Genomic DNA, 20,299 nt, shown 5'->3' on the forward strand with positions numbered 1-20,299 from the left:
TTCTGTTCATGAAAGTAAACTGTCAACTATTTCTGTAGAGTCCACAAACCAGTGGGGGGTGTCACAATGACCACTTCTTAAATACAATCTATGACTGGGACCAGTAGGCGCCTTGGTGTACGACCTTTGACCAGCAATCCCTTCATCCTTTTTAGATGATATAATAGGGGCTCGGCGTCTTGCTCACTTCGACACGGCACGTGGAGCAGCCGGGACTCGAACTGCCAAACTTGCGGTTCCCAGCGCATCACGCTACTCCACACGCCACCTTCGACCCATTAAACCAGAGCACACACACCATCCACATCGACTGGCTTTTTACAGAGACCAGGAAGGTTCTTGCTTTTGAAGGATGGCACTCAGAAAAGGGGAATTCAATTCTGGATCTGCGTCTGTAAATTGCCAAACCGTCCTGGGCAGAAGGGACTCAAAAGTCGGTCAGAATCGGGGTTTAAGTCACCAAATGTCTGCATGCTCTCTGAGCTCTGATGGGAACAGACCCACAACTTGCCTGTACTCGTGTTGGCTGATCCCGTTTGTGTGTGTGTGTGTGTGTGTGTGTGAGTAACCTGGTCTAGGCCTGGTGGTTTGCAGAGCAGCATAATGAATACATCTGGACAATAACCGATACCAAAGGGTGTGACCCAGCTATTCATTCTCCCTGTTGACTCAAGCTTTGTGTGTATAATCTTTCTGTTGTCACGCAGTGATCATGTTTGAAGCGACAATCCATGAGTACTGTCATTTCAGGTCATTGTTTTTCTACTTTTTCTATGTTTACTAGTTAGTGATCTTCTGGTTCACACAAACACTTCTGTTTATAGACTTGAATGTGGAGAATTCCTCTCAGACTTGCTTTGCAGCGTTTGACCCGGTGCTCTGAATTTGATTCTTTTGTTGAGTAACAATGAGCATCCCTGACAAAGCTTCAATCGTTTTTGAAATGCGAATAAAAGAATACCCTGGAAGACCGGGATGTTGGGATAACATCCAAAAATGATCAATGGACTTTTTTGTATCCTACTTGCACCTTAGTTGTTATGCACAGCTGTGCACAGAGCCCAAACACACACATACACAAACCCTTTTGATGAGGAAATCGTTGTTGGCGTCACTGGGACTATAGGATTATTATGTTATTATAACAGCACACACTTTAAATAATGGGTTTTGCAGTTGAAATATTTCAGAATAGAAATACTTGTATATAAAATATTAAATTAAATATAATGCATCATGCCGGACAGATAAAGATAGCAGATAGAAAAATAAATAGTGTAAATGTTTAACTGTTGGGAGTGGCCAACATTCATTCATAGATTTTCCCTTAACTTAAACCTCCCCAGATACACAAAAAAATAGAATAAAAAACAAATATGTACCTTGATGATAATGTTATAAATGAGAACTACATCATTCATTTGATGAGAGGGGACTTGTTTTGTTGTTACTAATCAATAACCCCTAGTACTATAGTGTGTATATTTCTATACACACTATAGTATATGTATAGCTGATAAGACTTAGACACACAGTCAAACGTGTGTAGCCCAGTGGCCTAATCTCTGGCTCTATTTTTACATTCGAGGATGATGTAATACTCGCAGTAAAAAGCAGAGGCATTTTTTGTGTGTGTGTGTGTGTGTGTGTGTGTGTGTGTGTGTCTTTGCCTGCATGAGTGTAAATTCTTTTGAGAATCCTGCGAATGCGAGAAATCCTGCAGCTCATCCCGAGGTCAGGAGATTTAGAGTGCATGCTGAGCCAAAGCTGCTTTGATGTTTCTTCTTTTTATTATCCACTTCAAAATGAATTTGTTGAATTTTTAGAACGGTAGAAAAATGCAGGAGGAAGTTTCTTATTTCACCCCCGCTCCCAGACCCCCTCACTTGACACTGTTAATGTCGCTTTGCCCCTGGCCCGTGACGTCGACCTGTTAATCCGTCAGGGTTCCCTGGGCCACGGAGACGCATGGTGCCACATTTACTGTCAAATGAGCACACGGGTCTCTGCATGAGGCCACTATTATTCAAATGACAGGCCAGGCCAGGTCTGTTGTTGGTATTAGGCTGGGTCGGGGTGGAGCATGTTACAGCACACCTGACTGAGCCGCACTGCCGTTAGGCATCTCGCACACACACACACACACACACACACACCATGACAGTAGCCGCGTTACTGCCGACAAGGTGTTTTGTGTGTGTGTGTGTGTCACGTTGGTTACAAAATGAAATACAATATAATATAGCTGTCCATTGAAAGTTACCTCGCAGTAAAAAGCCCATTGCGGGAATCACTCAGGTCCCCATGTTATTAACAACGAGACCCACTTGAATAAACGTCATTTCCCCATGAGGCAAACGATTGCCCTTGACACGGCTTGGTCCCAGGTTCCTGTTGTTCTCTTTCATTACAGCTTCTTCACAACACGGTGTCGATGCTGATGAATTGCGGCAACGTGAGAACTCGGACGCGGGCGTTTCAGACGGGCTTCGTCAGGCTCTGTGTGGTTTGGTGAGAATTGTCGTTTACGTGGCTCCGGAGACACGGACGCAGTGGCCTGTTTTTGTGAAAAGAATGTCTTTCGTCTCTGTTCGTTTTGCAGCGTTTATCGCAGCGCCTCCCTCCCTCCCCCCCTCCCTCCCTCCCTCCCTCCCCCCCTCCCTCCCCTACCCAGCACTTCCAGGCTCACTAAAGAAACTGCAAGCCTGTCTGAATGTCAGAGTGAACTACAATCCACATGGCATTCTCCAGGCCTTGTGGAGATAAACAAACAGGCTTGAGATGTCGGATAACTGTTTGAGTGGCGTTTACGTGTGAGCCCTGCCTTACTTTGGCGAAGCCGTTGTTATTGACGGGCGCCTTAAGGGCCACAGACTGATCTATACTGAGCGCCGGCTGTTTTGATGACAACCAATAGATCCCTTTAATGTTTTGTGATCGCCCTCTAACAGAGGGGCCCGCAGAAGGCATCATTTCTGCTTTCAAGCTACCAAAGTGATACGACGCACTCGCGTGAGCTCCCCCCCCGACCCGACCGCTCGTCTCACGGAGGACATGGTGCAGCAGGTTCATCACATGGCTCGCGGCGGCGGCGGAGGAGGAGGCCCATCCCTCTGGCACCGCGACCTTCAGGCTGACTGAGGCAGAGCCAAAACCAAGAGCCTGCTGTTTTCACTGCAGTGAGGAGTTGGCAGGGTGTGAGAAAAAAAAAAAGGCCTGCTGACCTCCTTTTCCTCGTGTGTTGCCACTGGGACGTCATTGGCCCTCCGTCCACCGGCTCCGAGGCCTTCACACTGGAGTTCTTCAAGAGGAAGTGTCTGGCAGTAATTTGACCTCTTTTAGCAAACACATTTCTTTTCATGCGAGTCGTTTGTGATTGTGATTAACACTCTCATGTCTTACGTCCTGTAAATGTCGAGCTACAGCTGGTAGCCAGTTAGCTTAGCTTAGTTTAGCTTAGTTTACTTTAGTGTAGAGCTGCCAGCGTGGTTTTCGCTAAAAATAACAAAATATGTCTACCAGCACTTTAAAGGTATTCTATGTTAATTTGTAAAGTAAGCTGTAAACACTCTGGATATTCCCATATTAGAAGTAAGACAAAAATATCAAGAATGCTTTCTGTCAGGTTCCTGGGGTTAAAAATTAAGCGGGTTTCTGCCTCAGCCCTGGGGGGAGCTGAAGCAAATCAGAGCCACTATTTTGCTTAAAATGTATTTTTCTCCAAATCGAAGGGACGAAGCTAGGTTCTTCATTGCATTCACCATTACCACTTCTGTCCAAGCAACGGTTTTGCAACATTCTTTTCATCCTCTTCTTCTCTATCATTATCTGTAATGATATCTGTAAGATACTCTTTATCTGTATACTTGTACCTACTACAATTGCACTTGTGGTTGGATGATAAACTGCATTTCGTTGCTCTGTACATGTGTAATGACAATAAAGTTGAATCTAATCTAATCCATCATGTTCCTCTTCTACTCGCACTGATGTACCGCCGACCTTCTAAAGGTAGCTCATGACGCTGAACACACAAATCTCAAAGACGTTCCTGTCATGACGGATGATTCCCGGACTCCGAAATACTCACAACTCACATACAATCAGAGCAGTTAAACAAACCCTAAAAGTCCCAGAGGATGCTTTATGGACTATTGCCAAATCATTTTCTTTTAATGAGTATACTTTTTTAAATTTTCTGATGGGGTTTTGGGATGCAAGGACGTATCTGCACACTTGATACCCAGAGCTTTCCAGAGCGTTTCCTGTTTGGCTTTGTGCGAGTTCAGTGCCCGTTTTGGCTCGTTTGAGGTCATTGTGCTGCAGGAGAATGACAGCGAGACCACAAACAATCTGGTACTCATCCTCACTCGCTGCTTTGATTGCATCTCCGACCAACATGTGAAGTTCTAGTTAGACGACTTAAGCACACCTTCTAATTAACATTTCAAATCTGTTGTTTTCTGCCTTATCGTCTTATGATTCTCAAACGTTTTTTTATTTCTCTCCCTCCTGCGGACAGAATGAAGATGCCTGAGGCTGGGAGTTAGAGCCCCTCACGAGAGAGCTTTTTCCAGTGCTGGGGCTGGACCCGGAGACCCCTCCCTGGGGAGGAGGAGGAGGAGGAGGAGGAGGAGGGGGTGGGGGGGTGGTGTGTGTGTGTGTGTGGGGAGCAGCCAGCCCTGAGTCTGGAATATGGGGGATGGAGGCGCTGGTGCAATGGGAGGCAACGGGGCAAACAAGGCCCACGCGCTGTTCGACAACTTCGTCCAGGGGACCACGTGTAAGGGCACCCTCAAGGCCTTCCAGGAGCTCTGTGACCACCTGGAAGTCAAGCCCTGCGAGTACCGGGTCTTCTACCACAAGCTCAAGTCCAAACTCAACTACTGGAAGGCCAAGGCGCTCTGGGCGAAGTTAGACAAGCGGGCGAGCCAGAAGGAGTACAAGAAGGGCCGCGTCTGTGCCAACTCCAAGGTGAGCTTTGATCTTTACAAACGGTGTGCGCGCCATTCAAAGGGCGGCTTTGCTTCCAGATGCCTTCAGTTCAGCCAGCGCTCAAATTTGATCCTCGCTGTTAAGTCACCCGATGCCGATATTCACCTGCACCATCAGCGTGTGCGGGAAGGCTTTATGTGAAGTGGCGCTCCTGGGACACTTGTTCATTTCTGTTGAGGGTTCGGTTTAGTGCAGTCTGGTCTGCTCTGGTTTCCTGTGTATATAAACCCCAAAATAGGGGGTTGAGGCTGATGAACCGGTTGTGTTAACTTTGTAAAGTTAATTTGACTACTGATGAATTTAAAGACTAGTGCAGCTTTGAACAGGTATTTACAGCTAACGTGTACTTAAACAAGCTTAGCCTTTTTAAGCTCAGGCCATGCTATTTTATAGTACTGTAATTAATGTTAAATTATCTTATGTTGTTTTATAGGCAAAGCTAAAATGCACAGCTACAAATCTATAGCTTTTTTTTAGCTTCTTTTAGCTTGACTTTTCTCCTAATTTAGCTTCTCTCGTCATAAACTTTTGTTGTCATCATATATTGCGTCCAATTGTTAAGTGGCTTGCAGTAAGGAGTGTAAGGAGGTGCAACTCGGCAAAGGATACACTGCACAACTAAAAGCTAGTTGGATATTTTTTAAGAAGTAAGATCTAAATGCTAGCCCGGTCTGTCAAGGTGCGCTTTTCTTCTAACTCCCTCTGTTACATCTTCCTCTCTCTGTGTTAAGTGTCTGATCATTGGTGCGGGACCCTGCGGCTTACGTACAGCCATCGAGCTCGGCTTCCTCGGGGCAAAAGTGGTGCTCCTGGAGAAGAGAGATGCCTTCTCAAGGAACAATGTGCTGCATCTCTGGCCCTTCACCATCCAGGACCTCAGGGGCCTCGGGGCGAAGAAATTCTATGGGAAGTTCTGCGCTGGGGCCATTGATCATATCAGTGAGTGCACTCGACACACTTGGCCCAGTTTATTATGACATTTCTGCTCGTAGAACAAGATTCAACGTACTGGGGAGAGAAGATGCGTCCGTGTCCTCGGTAGTTCATCCGAGTCTCCTCTCCTTCTCTTTCCCCTGTTTTGCAGGTATTCGTCAGCTTCAGTTGATTCTGCTCAAAGTGGCTCTCCTGGTGGGCATTGAGATCCATGTCAACGTGGAGTTCAAGGGTCTCATCGAGCCCCCAGAAGATCAAGAGACTGAAAGTAAGGGAGTCAAAGCGATAGTGTGGGGTTGGTCCGTCTGGCTGCCATGATGCCTTTCCTTCACATCTACACATGCCGTGTGTTTTCTCAGGGATAGGCTGGAGGGCTGAGGTCCACCCCAGGACACACCCTGTCAACGAGCTGGAGTTCAATGTCATCATTGGAGCCGATGGAAGGAGAAACACGCTGCCAGGCGAGTCCTCACTGGGAGAAAAGCACAAGCAATGCTGTTTGTTTTTCTTGACCAAACAAGAGAAAGCTCAATAAGGGCTATTTGTTATTCATAAACCAACTACGAGGACACTCAAAATGATTGTGATCTCATTTGTGTACAGTTGTAGTGCAGCTGCTGACCTCACTCCGTTCCTATGAATGAACATGTGTGCACATCTGTTTACATCTGCGTGTTTGTTTTTCGTCTGCTACGTCCAAAGAGCCTTTTTCCCAGAAAAGTAGAGCAGGAATTGTTGAATAGGCTGTCTGTTTCCTCTGTAGCGCACTCACGGCCGCACCCCTGTGGAGTCGAGTACCACGACCCGTCCGTGTACTACTGGCTGCTGCATCAGTGGAGGGAAGCAGCAGGCTCCCTCCGGGAGAACCATGAACTGCAATCACACAGGAAAAAAAAAAAACCCTAGAAAAACGCTGTCAGGATACAGACCATCTGGTTGTATTTATAGTGTACTTTGCTTTTAAGACATATCAAACCCTGCAATTGTACAAACGTGAGCACTCAAGTGGTCGCGTTTACGCTCTGTTCTCAGGTCCTATGCCTGTACTGATTCCTGACCTTGACAGCTACTTCCTCCTTCTCTTGTTGTTTCCCACAGGCTTTCGGCGCAAGGAGTTCAGGGGGAAGCTTGCCATCGCCATCACCGCTAACTTCATCAACAGGAACACGTCAGCGGAGGCAAAGGTTGAGGAGATCAGCGGGGTGGCCTTCATCTTCAACCAGAAGTTCTTTCAAGACCTCAGAGAAGCAACAGGTCTGTCACTGCTCCGATCTACTGCATCATTATGTTGTTAAACCTTATGAAATTATATATATATATATATATTTCAACTAGTTCCTGGAATCAGCATTTTTAAACACAGCTCTGAATTTTTCCAATTAAAATGCTCAACGTTAGATGTGCTGCCAAGTCTGCCACAGTTTATTGCTGACACGACAATGTGCTCCTGGTCGGATAATTGCTGCTCTAATGACGGCATGACGACGAGCCAGCGATGGCAATAAGAAAAACAATGGTTTGGTACATAACCGTGCATCTTTGGTCTCTTTAGGTATTGACCTGGAAAACATTGTCTACTACAAGGATGACACGCACTACTTTGTGATGACTGCCAAAAAACAGAGCCTGTTGGAGAAAGGAGTCATTCTGCATGTAAGTGATCAAAGCCCAGATCTCGGTTCAATGTTGTCTGTGTCTGTCTGTCTGTCTGTGTACGCACGCACAGGCTGACCAAATCAGACGTCTGTCCCTCTCGCGCCATAGTGTCTCACTCGCTTTCATTCTCTCAGCCTTTTCTTCTCTTTGTGTTTTTGCCCAGTATCGGCCTAATGGTCTAACCAGGCCAAACAAACGACTAACACAAGCACACTTGCTGTGTGTTTGTGTCCTCACTGTACACGGTAGTTTCCTTTCCTTGGCCACTTTCCACAGGAAACAGAAAAGACCTTTTTTTTTTTTGTCTTCAGGCACAAACACAACTGAAGGTGTGCTATGTTTCGTGTGATGGCTTTTTGGATTCTAACTTGCCCCCAAAGGGCCTCTTAAATTTGCATTTCCGCGTCGCTAATCACCATCATCGTTTTAGACGTTTTCACGCTGATGACATTAATGAGCTTTTGGTACACACAAGTCTCCTCGCCCTGGGGGGGATTTGGAGGTATACAGGCATGTGTTAATGAAAAGTCATAATTTACTGCTTTAGTAACTTCTGGTAGTTAAAACAAAGTCCCAGACGGATAATTTCATAGCAAGTATATTGACTCCGTCCTGCACTCTGGAAAAAGAAGTGTGGAATCGATGGCAGATGGGCGACGACTCCACACAGTTCAAAGCAGCAATTTGCAGAACAACTCTCATTCACATCTTCCACTTCTCTGACCTTCCCCTCACCCACCATCACCACCGCGGGCCTGCATTGGACAAGCAGGGAGCTTGAAGGTGGAAGAATGTCCTCGTACGCCCTCTGTGAAAACATGTCACAGTGAAGGAATGCGGCGATTTGAAGCTACATGTTGGAGAGAACTGCTCTGTTCCACTGCAAGGTTCTGTAGCACAGTGAAGTCTGTTCGGGGCTCCACTTTAAAGTGTTTCACAGGGTGAACATTTTTTTTCACAATGTCACTTTTGCTGAATGTCATATTACCCAGTCACAAAAAACGATTGCTCTGCTTTTTTTTGATACTTTTGATATTTTTTACTTATTTGGTTATTTATTCCTGGCATGTATGAGTCAGACTCCCAATTGTGGTCTGTTTGATCACATACTACACTATTCTGTATGCTTTTACACCTAATAGCATGTATTTTTAGATCTAGTTACAGTTTGGTTGTTACGTGGTGTTAATGGGGTCTTTTTTGTCCAATTACATTACATTATATTTTATTTTATCCTTGCACTGCAATGCAATGTTGTCTTGTTGTCCATTGTCGAGCTGTCTGCTGTCATGCACCAACGGAAGTCAAATTCCTTGAATATCTGACATATTATGGTATAATAATGCCGTTACTGCAGTATTTCTTGGATGGAGGTGCCACCAAATGTCTTTAAAACCCGAGGAAGACTTCCCTCATGGCCAGCTCCAGTCTGAAGACACGGGCTACTTCCTGAGCGGGCAGATTTTTTTTCCAGCTCCGGACGACACTGCCTTAATCGGGCTTTATCCAAACGCCACTTCTTCTAATGGGTCATCCCTGCCGTAGGACTATGCGGACACGGAGCTGCTGCTGTCCCGGGCCAACGTGGACCAGGCCGCCCTGCTGTCGTACGCCCGCGAGGCCGCAGATTTCTCCACCAACCACCAGCTGCCCGCGCTGGACTTCGCCATCAACCACTACGGGCAGCCCGACGTGGCCATGTTCGACTTCACGTGCATGTACGCCTCGGAGAACGCCGCTATGGTGCGCCAACGCAACGGCCACGAACTGCTGGTGGCGCTGGTGGGCGATAGCCTGTTGGAGGTGAGATGGAGAGAGAAGCAGTGTTTAAAAATAAAAAAATTCTAAAGCTTTTGACAGTTTTAACATTCTTCCCCCTTTTCTGTTTTCATAATTCTTTGGTTGGTCTGTGGCCATATTTGGCTGTTGGATGTGGCGTTGGCTGCGCTCTTCAGCCCTTCTGGCCCATGGGCACCGGCATCGCTCGCGGCTTCCTGGCGGCCATAGACTCCGGCTGGATGGTGAGGAGCTGGGCTCAGGGAAAAACCTCTCTGGAGGTTCTAGCTGAGAGGTGAGGGCGAAACGCAAAGACTCAACTAACCCTTGTACTTGCATTTGCACACACACACACACACACACACACACACACACACACACAGCGACACCTTCACAGATGCATGTGCTGCCTCTTTAAACACACCCTCTTATCTCTAAGTGCTTTACTAGGAAATGTTCCTGTACGTGATTTCAAGCACTGGTCCGACCCCTGCTAGTACTAATGGGATAAGAGGTCCGCATGAGGACTGAATGGAAAAAGTCTCCTCTGTTCCCCTTTGTGCTTTTTGATAACAATGTTAATGTGTTTTCATGATCGGTTCCCTTAGTATCTGCCATTAAGCTCCTCCCAGCAGTAGGACTGCTTATGGAGCTCATGCGGAATACAGCTATATGTTTTCCCCTGTGCTTTAGGGAGAGTATATACCGCCTGTTGCCCCAAACCACGCCAGAAAACGTCAGTAAGAACTTCAGCCATTTCAGCGTGGACCCAACGACGCGTTACCCCAACATTTGCCTTAACTTCCTCAAGCCTAGCCAGGTGAGTGGGAGCCAATCAAATCTCAGCGGCCATCTTTTGAAGTCAGGAAACGCATGTTTTGTCCATGCAATGTAGTGACGGTTATGTTTGTGTTGCAGGTGAGGCACCTCTGCGACACAGGAGAGCCCAGGGAAATGCGCATTGAAATTGAGAATGTGATCAACTCTTCAACCCCAAAGTTGGCCAGGAATGGTCAGTATCTGTTACCTGCTTGAAAGGCAGATTATGAACGGTTTAGTAGTGGATAAGAAATTGTGCAGATGGATTTGTGTAGGATTTTGCTGCAGTTGCTGATGGTTAATATTGAACTATTTCCACCCTAGACAATTGCCTGCTTGACAAGCAGTCGCGAGGTAACACAAAGTCCGAGAGCATAATGTTGCTTTTCAAGAATTCCTAATAGTTTTAACAGTTGGAAAACGGTCAAAATGAATACTGTAAACTGAGGGACCCATTGCTGCCTCTAAATGTATTTTTGTGTACTAACACATAGATGCGTTATTCAAGCTCTGCAGTTGTATTCAGCAGATTTATTGAATGTTTTTAAGGTTTCCTGTGGGTTCTGCATCCTCTCCTAATCTCTCATTGGCCTCCCTTTAAAGCTTTTGATTGTTCATAATATTTACTCATCGGCTGGATAAAACTGGTACGAACATGAATGATGATGCCGTGGATGACAGAACTTTATGATTCCATGCTGAGCCTTCCATGACCAAGACCATGACATTGTCCAGCAGAAAGGATGCTGTGCTGCCCAGAAACAATTTTATGTTTAATCCAAATTCTGTTCAACCTGCTGCGTCAACATCATTCATTAAAATTTTTCCGCCTCCCCAGAATCCATAGCTCGATCCAGTAAGCTGCTGAACTGGTGCCAGAGACAAACGGAGGGGTACAGGAATGTCAATGTAACGGATCTTACGATGTCTTGGAAGAGCGGCCTGGCCCTGTGCGCCCTCATCGACCGATACCGACCGGACCTCATGTGAGTAGCTAAAAGGAATATATACAGAACTAGTGATGGGCCTATTTTTTGGTGACAATTGGGCCAATATCCTTAATACAATACTGTGTTTTTATACTATTTACATTATATACAAGAATCTTTATTCCTGGTTTTAGTTTTGACCAACTTGTTGCAATAACAATGAGTTTTATATTTACAAGAATAAGGAATAAATAATAATTCTCCAAATTCATATATAAATGTTTTATTTCAATAATTAATAAAATCGTTATCAGTCAAGCCTGATGTTGCGCATGTTCCATACGGTGAGACGTAAATCTTATTAACGAAATACTGGTGTTGGATCGCTAATCTGTATCGGGCGCGATGCCAAAAACCAGAACACCGCTCAAAAGGAGTCCAGACTCTTGCCAATGACAGCATTTATTTTGCAAGAAAGCATCTTTGCTGCCAAGCGTAACCCTTTATGGTCGGCGTGAAAGGTTTAAAACCCCTGCAGTGCCTGTAATGACGTGCCTGCTGCGTGTATGTGAAATGATGTTCACTGTCTGCTTGGGACCTTGGTATTGAGTCAATCATCACTGTAAATGGGTTGACCGCTATTGGTAATAATGGCCCCTCGGATCCCTTAAGGGAGCCCTCTTCATGTCCTGCCCGGCCCTCCCAAAGACACACACACACACACACACACACAGAGATAAACACTCTCCTCACCATTACACACAGTAAAAACAAACACCATCTCCATCCGCATTGTAGTTTGTTACCCTCTGGAGGCAATGCGACAACTAGAATGATAAGCTATTAGTGTCCGCGTCCTGAGTGACCTTTAGCAAGTAGAGCAGCAGTTGTGCTCTGCTGCTCTTTATAGGCCAGTGGATGGAAGGAGGGGAGGGAGAGGGATGAGTGACGGTACCTTTCGGGGAAGAAGGCATTAAGTAGAGAGCTCGCGTTGTGCCTGATGTTCCAGTTCTAATGCTTTTAAATGGATTGTACGTGCAGTTGAGATGTATTGATGACCCCTTCTAATGGTATTTTCAGCTGCAGTATTGATGCATTAATTCTTCTTTCTGCAACGTGTGTAAGTAGACGGCTTTATGGAGATGCTTCTCTTCTCATGTTTACTGGCAGGCGCAGTGTCAATTCACATCCACGAGAGACAAAACTGCTGTTTAGTTGCTGGAAACTGTAGACGAGCGCCCTCTTTTTTTGCTGATTCATCACAAAATGAGCAATATTAGATTATTCTTTTATCGATTTGGAGCGTCCACAGGACAGTCTTTGCTCTGAATCAAATTGTACATTAGGGGGTCCTATGAAGATTGGATTGAATAATTGAAAAACTGCAGTGATCAATACTTTTCGAATAACAATCAAATGAGTGTGTAATGTAAAGAGGTCGCTCATAGTGACTGGCCCACATCATTTCTATCCCCAATCTGTCGTTTCGCCTCAGCTCAACAGAGCTATAGAGCATCTGTCAGCTCAGTTTCTGAAATCTAAAAACCACCCACGCAGACCACGTAAGCAGTTAGCTGGTTAGCGTAGCATTTGACTCGTCTGGGAAACATGAACACCAATCAATAATAATGTTGTTTTGTATTTGTCCGTTTGCAAATTACATCATAACAATATATCTCACTTCATTCAGTTCAGCAAGTTTACTGTCAGGGGGTCTAATTTAATATAATCTCCTGTAAATGAAGACACACAGTTCAGGGCCATGTTTCAACATGGTAAACGTTGGAAGATGTCAATGTCTCATTTTTTATTCTTTGTGAAAAAACCTATTTAAATATGAATCCCTGTTATTAAAAATTGATGACAAAAGAATCTCAACATAATGTGTGATTAAAAAAAAATCTGCTAGCTTTTGTAGTAAATACCAGTGTAGCCTGCACATGTGTATTTGTTGACATGATTTTGTGTGCTGCTGTCCTCACTCATTGTCTCTTCCCACTGCGCTCAGTGATTTCGACTCCCTGGACGAGCGAGACCAGGAGAAGAACAACCAGTTGGGCTTCGACGTGGCGGAGAGGGAATTTGGCATCTCGCCCTGCATGACGGGCAAGGAGATGTCTTCGGTGACGGAGCCGGACAAGCTCTCCATGGTCATGTACCTCAGCCAGTTCTATGAGATGTTTAAGGACACAGTGCCACCCGGAGGTGAGACTGGGGAAGGCAGTGGGGCCGCTGCTTCTGCATCGTGGAAGTGTCTGTATGAAGTGCCACAGATGCTTTGAAATCATAATTACTACCAAGCGGATTTGATCATTTCTTGTTGTTTTTGCTCATTTCTCTACAGATAACCACAATTTGAGCCCGGAGGAGAAGGCGGCACTGATATCCAGCACCAAATCCCCCATCTCATTCCTCAGCAAACTTGGTCAAAGCATAGCAATATCCAGGAAACGGAATCCAAAGGTCATTGTTTGAGAAATGCCTGTTGGAAATGTCAAAATTGGCCCTTCATCACTTCCTGTCTGTCGCGAGAGTGCAAATGACTTGTGACGTGTCGTCAGCAGGACAAAAAGGAGAAGGACGTGGACGGTTTGGGGAAGAGGAGGAAAACCAGCCAGTCTGAAGATGTGAGTGGTTCAGACAGCAAAGCGACTCTGATGTTGAGTTTGTGGTTATTGTTGGTGCAGCCCATCCCACCACAGCAGGCTCATTAATCCCACTTTGCTGACAGGCAAACAGGCTTTTTACTCCATGTCTTCTTTCTCAAAGGAGGAGGCGTCCAGGGCCGGCCGTGACGACAGGCCGTCTGTCCCGGCTCTCTTGTCAGAGAGAAAAACGGACTCCGGCGCCGCGGGGAACCACAACAAAGTCAAAGTGATGGCCACCCAGCTGCTCGCCAAGTTTGAGGAGAACGCTCCTCAGGCAACGGGACTCAAACGACAGGTATGGTGATGGGGGGTGGGGGGGGAAGGAAAAGCTGTCCACGGAGGGCAGATTAAGCAACAAGGAATAGATGGTGAATGTGTCCGGACTTTGTTGGACTGCAGATTATGTTTCCACGCTCATTGTGGTTTGTTTAAGGCATAACTTGACGCTGTGCGACAGGGCCTCTGGTCTCATGACGGACAAGCTGCAGGCAACTGTAGTAATGAGCTGGGGTCCAGAATGCTGACATTGGTCAGGCTCGGTATTGTTTCTGGTCACGTAGGCGGCGTCACACTGCTGACCGGACCTGGAGGTGAACTGGTTCTCAGAGCCTTGGTTGTCCTGTCACCCAGAGAGGGAGGGAGAGAGGGAGAGAGGGAGAGAGGGAGAGAGGGAGAGAGGGAGGGAGGGAGGGAGGGAGGGAGGGAGAGAGGGAGAACACGAGGCAGGATTGTTGACTGGGGGGAAAGACTCTCATCTGTGCTGTTTGAGAAAATGTCTTATTATGTCTTGTTATTGTCCATCTTCAAAAAGCTGCTTTCTGATTTTGAAGAGCTTTGTTGTCTTTTGGAAGCTTCTGCTTCTCAGTGTATTTGTTTGGACATTGAAGTAGGTGTAAATGGCATATTGTATGATTATGTTGCGACTAAACTTAACTTTAAGGTTTATGGGTAAGCCAAATTGCTGAGGAATTGTTTAGCTAAAATTATTTTTTTCTCTTTCCATTCAATTTTTTTTTTAACATTTTTTTTAGATATCTCTAAGTGCTATTAAAAATAGCACACAGCTCTCCGCATGGTCCTCTTATGAGTATGACTCATTTCCTCGTTAGTTTTGAACACATGATTTTCCCTTTGTTTCCATCCTCCCATGAATCACTTCCGTCCTTCTGTTTTTCTCTCCTTGTTTCCGCCTCTCATCTCGGACCATGTCACGATGCCCTCCTCGCATGGTTATGCGGCCCCTCTCTCTCTCTCTCGCTGGCCTCGCTCGCTGTCTCCCATCTTTGTCTTGACCACGAAAGGGGGAATCTCTGCCCAACCTGGATCGCCTTTTTCCCCTTAGCCTGCCCCAAGCGCCTGTGAATGAGCCAGCGCCTGTCCCGGCATGGAGAAAGGTAAAGAGCGGAACCCCCTCCGTAGAGACTTACAGCTGGGCTGACCTTCTAATGTCCCCGTGGTGTGTGTCATAGCCGCTTTGCGCCGTACTAGTCTTGAGCCTCACCTTCTCTGTAGACCTTTTGCTGATCTGTAGCACAAAGCCATTAACTCAAAGGCTGGTCGTTGCGTGGTTAACAAGCCTGTGTGTGCGTTTAACATCTCAGCCAAATAGAGTTCAGGGTCTCTCCCCTGTGCTTCTCCCCCGTCCTGCTTCAGAGACGCACGCAGCAGCAGGAGCAGCTGAGCATTCGCTACAAAGAAATGATCAAGGGTCAGCCGCTGCCCAACCGGGGGGAGCAGGTACGGTTGGCCACGCTAAACGTAGCATAGCTTCAAGGCCTAGTAGTCCTCCAACAACCTTGGCATCCCATTAGGTCCGGACCCCCCCCCCCCCCCCCCCCTCTCACTGATGGTAATCCGGAAGCAAGGGAAGGAGATGGTAGCCTCCCCAAGCTGTAATAAGAAACAATATTTCTCAGAGGGCCTAATTAATTGATTAAGCCCTGGTTGCATTTACATTGGCACGCCCATTTTGCGGGAGTTTCTTTTTGGATTTTAAATCAAGGTCGTTCAAGTTTGCACCTCTGGGGTTTTCCTCATCCGCACATTTTGCAGGTGCATTGGTACATTGTTGGGCCACCTGTCAACCAGTGGAAAAGTGACACACAATAAGTACGAGACGAGTTAAAGTTAAATGATGATGATGTAAATCCTTTTCCTTGTTGCTTGTCTTTCACCTGAGAGCTCCAGTTTGAGGTCCTGATGGGCCTGAACCTCTGCCCTCACTGTGGAAGTAGATATAATTAGGCCACCTACCTGACTCCGAGGTGTGTCAGGCTGTTGCTCACAGGGTCCCTGTACTACCGGCAGTAGTCTGTTAGGACGCCTGGTCGTCATCCTGCTCCTCTCCTTTCCTCTGATGATGCTTAGAAAGTAGTCTTCTTTTTGTCTCGTCACTAGATTAAGTATTCCCCTCACAGAGACCGATTTATACTCCAAACCCCCGTCTTTAAAGAGATTTAATTCACTGCTGTTCTTAAACGTCCTCAAAATGCACAGTCAGTCTAGCTGCAAAGTGAATTAATTTAAAGTATTTAGCAAAGACCTGAAATAATCACTTTAATCCCAGGCACTTCTTTTAGGATATAGTTAGTTCAAGCCACTCTTGTATTCAGTACTCTTCAGTATATTTATTAAATGTAAGAATTTGAAAACACTTTTCATGATGTTTCACAAGGCCTTTTCTATGATTTTCCTGCACTAAGGGCTTTTTTTGTACAAATCAAAGAGGCCTTGATATATCTATAGATAGATGTATGACAAGGTTAATTACAGTACCAGTGAATCACTTCCTTTTTTAAACCATTGTACTGTATTTATAAGCCTTTTTTTGCTGCATACACTTGGTGGGTAGTCTGTTTTAAAGGCGTGCGTTTGGGTGCCAATATAACGATGCTGTAAATGCACCTAAGCAAGTAAAGTGTCAGCCCACACTAATTCTATTAACCAAATGAATAACAAAAAGGATGCTGATGCAAATAAATCAAGCTATAACTTTTCGTTTTGCAAAGTTGTCAAAGCATTGATATTCAATATCCTGCTGCAAATTTTCAACTTTATTAGGAGTATGAAGCCTATTTTGTCATAGCAACATCATTTTCATCATCATCATCTCTTCCTCTTCCGCTGAATCGGCCGTTCCTGTCCTTCATCTCTCAAGGCCAGACGTGACGCGGACCAACTGTCCAGCTCGGGCTCTCGCAGCTGCCCAAAGAAAACCATTCTGCTCCCTTCTTCCTCCTCCACTTCTTCGCTGTGTCTTCACTCAGAGGTGACACACAGACTGCTGTATCCGTCTGTCTGTCTGTGTGTGTGTGTTTGTCCATCTATCTCTGCCACGTATCCATGGCAAACCCATCTAGTGGCCCATTTACCCAGACTCGCATTTGTTCTTCTCTGAGAGCATCCTCTAATTATGTCTGCTGTACCTCCGATTTGGCCTTTGCAGGATGTGGTCTGAATTAAAAAAAAAGAAAAACCAAAGCCCCGCGTTTCTCCAAATGAACTACCCAGCGAGGTTACAGTGTTGTTTACTCCCCTGGACCCTTTGAGTGGGTGGTGTGTATCATTATCAAGAGGAGCGGCTTGTTTTCTTGCTGAAGGCGAGGCTGTTTGGATGTGACGGCTTGTGAATAAATGTAAGACTCGGGGGATCTCGGATAATTTTTATCTCTTTGCAAGGCACGTAAAGAGATTCTGCACAAACAAGCCGCTCTCTAACACAACACCTCCTTTTTTCTTTTTCTTTTTTTTTTAAACAATCTGTACATGTTTGATGCAAACCAACGTGTTGATGCTGTATGTGTGTCTGCTCATTTCTGCCTTCAAGCACTTGCATAAATGTCCGGAGGAAGAGGAGCTCGAATACTACGAGATGCCTCTGAAATACGGGGTAGAGTAAATGAGTGCCTGCATGGACGCGTGTTCGGCTTGTCACTGCTGTTGTTCGTGGTTGGCATATTATTTAATGACACTGGTTTAGTAGCTGTGAAACTACACTGCATTATTGAGGCGAAATCTGGCTTTTCCTTCATGTGAAAAAAATGTGCCGTTTAAAAGCATGAGCCGTTCAACTCGGGTCTCAACGGAGCTTCCTTGGCAGGAGGGGAAGCCGCCGCACCCGACCGGGCCAAAACCCATTCACATCCCCGGTATACAAGAGCGGGCCGACCGCCTGATCTCCAGGTTTAAGGGGAAACCCGCTAAGCCGCCAAAGGTGAACACCGTGCATGGACGTCTTCTTTTTTTTTAACGAGACGATGATTTCCTATATCCGGACTTATTGTTGGTCGCAGCTCTTAGCCTGCGTTGTATGCTGCACATCCTCACAAGTTTAATTCCCTCCTTCAACTGCCCCCCCCCCCCCCCTTGTAGCCGAAGAAAAAGCCGTCCCATTTCTTTTTAGAGCAGTGGCACTTGTCCCGGGACCTGACCCCTGGTTCACCACTGCCCTCTCCTGACCGCTCCACAAAGGTCAGGCTTTGGTGCCGTGGGACTGACCCTCTAACACGCGTTGCACGTTGCCTCGTATGGAAGTTCTCTCTAGCTTGTTCAGTCTGTGTTTATCTCAAGTGCACTTTAGATTGCCCTCACTTAGTGCGTGGCTTTGCTTTACCCACACAGGCCTAATTTACTGCTTGAATCAAAGGTCGACAAACTAAGAAAACTGTGGCTGACAAACCCTCCGTGGTTTTTATTGTCTTGACGCACTTTTTGAAAAGGAGATTGCATCGCAATTGCATTTTCTGCTTTGTACATCTCTTTTGTGATTGAATTATGTATTTCTTTACAGGAGCCAGCAAGGCCTCTGCACTCTGATGATGAAATGCCCTTATACGTGCTTAGTATTCACGAGAGGGCTGAGCTACTGGCCTCTCAGCTTGAGGCCAAGCCAGCCGGAGCACAGGTGAAATTCCCCTGATTGTCCGTTTAATATCTAAACAGCTTTATAAAGGAGCACACTGTTATTGGGGAAACTTGCCCTGTTGGTCAACTTTACCCTTTCAAAAATAGACACCAAGATTAATACATATTATTAGTCTAAACTAGTGATTGCATAAGGGAGCATGTAAGAAAAACTCAGAGTGCATTAAAGAATGTTTATGATGGATAAGATCCATGTTTGGATGGTATTCATCTGTCTGTTTATTTAAACGTAAACTGTTAACGGCTATATGGTTAATATGACACTTCATATACGTATGGATGTTAGGTTAGAACCCCTCGAGGTGATGTTCTCCCAGCAGAAAATAATTTGAAAGAAATCCTTCATATTATGGTTCTTAATTGTTAAATGACTATTTTGAAACTGCTCTCTTTTCTCCCTCCTTTTTGTGGAGCCTAAGAAAAATCCCTCGCGTTTCTTTATGGAACAATGGCACCTTGCCCGAGCCCGGCCGCCCCCCGCCTCCCCCCCATCCCGATCAGACGCCCTGAGACAGGTAGCCCCCTTTTCACGTCCTGATGCAATGTGGTGTGGTGACGCGAGCACGCTTCATGAAGCTGCATCATCTCACGCAACCACACGTGTTGCTTAACAAGACTCCGGCTCACTCGAGACTCGCTTTAAACGCCGCCTGCTTGTTGTGAGTCACGGAGGAACTCATTTGCAGCCTGTTGTCGTCGTGATAAGCGCGTGGGTGAGTAATCCGTCCTTGTGACTCTCTGCTCCGACGTGAAAATATTCACAGCTGGCACACGCGCTTGAACTTAATTATAATACCCCACAGTCACGATGCCAACAGAGTCTCTAGTAGTTGTCTTGGATTTGGAAGAGCAGCCGGGCGGCAAAAGAGAGGGAAAAAGAAGAGAAAAAACTTGTCTAGTTTAATTCCCATGTTGACGAGTGCAGTTCCAGTGGTGTCAGGGAAGGATCTTTGCAACGCAGTGGGACTGCAGAGCGCGCTCCAATCTCATGCACAGTAGTAGTCTGCGTGGTTCAGGGTAACCTTTTTAAGATCTCATCCTCATCCTGGTATGGATTGACTAAAGATTTAAAGTAATAACAGGTTTTAACAAAGAATTTCTTTTGTTGATATGTACTGTCCCATTAATAATGCAACGGTGATGTGTGAGTGGCTAATGCACATCGTGCATGTGAATGACAACAAGCGTGTGAAGTGTGCATCAACAAGCGTTGGCGTTATGGAGGCGCTGGTCAACTCCGTAGCGCTCAGCCGCATTCAAGCTGTCCTTCGCTCACGTTCTCTTACTTTTCCATCATTCCTTTTTGTAATGTTTGACCACCTGTGTTTTTCTTTCCTCCCCTCAATGCTGTTGATAGCGCTATGTGAGGATGTACACGGGCGGGGTTGGCTCATTGGCTGAGCAGATAGCCGATCAGCTCCAATCTGAGGGAGACACTAAGACTTTCCCTGAGAAGAGGGATTTGGTAAGCATGCTGCTGCTGCCCCCCTCCCCCCCCCCCCCCCTCCACCGCGGTAGAAGGCGTGAAGGCTGCGTAGGTCGCGGGTGTCGATCAGCGTGTGGTTTCAAACACTCGTACGCTGTTGGTACTTTGGAGTGTTGTGTTTTGTTTTGTCACAG

At 46.1% G+C, this 20,299-nt stretch overlaps 1 protein-coding gene across 19 annotated transcripts in view; it reads left to right on the forward strand.

The window, feature by feature from the left end:
* Window positions 1-4,651: 4,651 nt before the first annotated feature.
* Window positions 4,652-20,299, forward strand: part of mical3a (microtubule associated monooxygenase, calponin and LIM domain containing 3a) — a 39,787-nt gene continuing 24,139 nt past the window's right edge. For 8 of the 19 annotated variants that reach the window (XM_062562879.1, XM_062562882.1, XM_062562881.1 and 5 more), the window contains exons 1-23: window positions 4,652-4,974; window positions 5,727-5,934; window positions 6,080-6,196; window positions 6,288-6,389; window positions 7,027-7,182; window positions 7,481-7,581; window positions 9,130-9,387; window positions 9,540-9,655; window positions 10,054-10,180; window positions 10,279-10,372; window positions 11,018-11,165; window positions 13,117-13,313; window positions 13,453-13,571; window positions 13,670-13,735; window positions 13,878-14,051; window positions 15,058-15,150; window positions 16,914-17,024; window positions 17,583-17,645; window positions 17,856-17,969; window positions 18,128-18,226; window positions 18,546-18,659; window positions 19,093-19,194; window positions 20,037-20,144. In XM_062562879.1, coding sequence (XP_062418863.1) covers window positions 4,696-4,974; window positions 5,727-5,934; window positions 6,080-6,196; window positions 6,288-6,389; window positions 7,027-7,182; window positions 7,481-7,581; window positions 9,130-9,387; window positions 9,540-9,655; window positions 10,054-10,180; window positions 10,279-10,372; window positions 11,018-11,165; window positions 13,117-13,313; window positions 13,453-13,571; window positions 13,670-13,735; window positions 13,878-14,051; window positions 15,058-15,150; window positions 16,914-17,024; window positions 17,583-17,645; window positions 17,856-17,969; window positions 18,128-18,226; window positions 18,546-18,659; window positions 19,093-19,194; window positions 20,037-20,144 — 3,066 coding nt within the window. In that variant the 5' untranslated portion in view covers window positions 4,652-4,695. Of the gene's footprint in view, window positions 4,975-5,726; window positions 5,935-6,079; window positions 6,197-6,287; window positions 6,390-7,026; window positions 7,183-7,480; window positions 7,582-9,129; window positions 9,388-9,539; window positions 9,656-10,053; window positions 10,181-10,278; window positions 10,373-11,017; window positions 11,166-13,116; window positions 13,314-13,452; window positions 13,572-13,669; window positions 13,736-13,877; window positions 14,052-15,057; window positions 15,151-15,409; window positions 15,564-16,913; window positions 17,025-17,582; window positions 17,646-17,855; window positions 17,970-18,127; window positions 18,227-18,545; window positions 18,660-19,092; window positions 19,195-20,036; window positions 20,145-20,299 lie in introns of those variants that run through there. The other 11 variants (XM_062562894.1, XM_062562880.1, XM_062562893.1 and 8 more) reach the window with 9 other exon arrangements.

The sequence above is a fragment of the Pungitius pungitius genome, chromosome 6, assembly GCF_949316345.1.
Source record: "Pungitius pungitius chromosome 6, fPunPun2.1, whole genome shotgun sequence".
In the NCBI taxonomy this organism is placed as follows: Eukaryota; Metazoa; Chordata; class Actinopteri; order Perciformes; family Gasterosteidae; genus Pungitius; species Pungitius pungitius.